The sequence below is a fragment of the Elephantulus edwardii genome, unplaced genomic scaffold (genome assembly GCF_000299155.1).
Source record: "Elephantulus edwardii isolate Elephantulus edwardi_28Jun2011 unplaced genomic scaffold, EleEdw1.0 scaffold00021, whole genome shotgun sequence".
Classification (NCBI taxonomy): domain Eukaryota; kingdom Metazoa; phylum Chordata; class Mammalia; order Macroscelidea; family Macroscelididae; genus Elephantulus; species Elephantulus edwardii.
In genome coordinates this window covers 13,464,098-13,465,028 of record NW_006399771.1, presented here as the reverse complement: position 1 = coordinate 13,465,028, position 931 = coordinate 13,464,098, and the positions used below count along the sequence as shown (strand labels likewise).

The 931-nt window shown below is 37.5% G+C and overlaps 1 protein-coding gene across 1 annotated transcript in view; it reads left to right on the top strand.

Moving 5' to 3' along the window:
- PTPRQ (protein tyrosine phosphatase, receptor type, Q) overlaps positions 1-931 on the top strand; it is a 415,982-nt gene that overhangs the window by 23,296 nt on the left and 391,755 nt on the right. Inside the window, exon 7 of the mRNA XM_006882544.1 lies at positions 68-196. Coding sequence (XP_006882606.1) covers positions 68-196 — 129 coding nt within the window. The remainder of the gene's footprint in view (positions 1-67; positions 197-931) is intronic.

Sequence of the window (931 nt, the reverse complement as noted above, 5' to 3'; positions counted from 1 at the left end):
TAATAGGATAATATTTTATTTAAAATATATCTCTAATTTATATTTCTATTTTCTGTAATTATTTCAGTACCTGAAGGACCACCACAAAATTGTATTACAGGCAACATTACAGCAAAATCTTTTTCAATTTCGTGTGACCCACCAACTATAGTAACAGGGAAATTTAGCTATAGAGTTGAATTGTACGGACCATCAGGTAAGTCTTAAATAACTTTGAATTTGCTTTTAGGAATAAGGACCATATAATATATAGAACTACTGTTGTTATCTGCTGTAGAGTCAGCTGTGACTCATGGTGACACTACACAAGAGCTCTGAGCCTTGTCCTATCCTAAGCCAATCTCACTGTTTCCAACGCACTCACTCCTATTACTCCTGTAACTCTGCCAATCCATCTCATCCAGGGTTTCCTCTCCTGAACAGTCCCTCCACTTTTCTAAGCATAATGTCCTTTTCCAAGGACTAGTCCCTACTGGCCACAAGGCCAAAGTATGTCAGACGAAGCTTCAAAGTCCTTGCCACAAAGGAACAATTTGGTTTCACCTTCTCAGGAACAAACTTGTTTGTTCTTTTAGCAGTCCATGATATATTCAATACTCTTCTTCAGTACCACAAACCAAAGACATTGTTTCTTCTTCTGTCGTCCTTTATATTGTCCAGCCCTCTGATACATAGCAAGTAATTGCAAAGACCATGACCTGGATCAGATGCATCTTAGTCTCTAGATTCACATTTTTGCTCTTCAGTACTCTGGAGAAATCCTTAGAGCAGATTTTCCTAATGCAATTCATCTTTTGATTTCTTGACTGCCGGTGCCAAGAATATATATACTAGCAAACTAATTTTAAAATACCTGCCTTTGAACAAGTAATGTTATTGTTGTTGTTGTTGTTATGTGCTATTGAGTTGCTTGCGACTCATAGCGACCCTA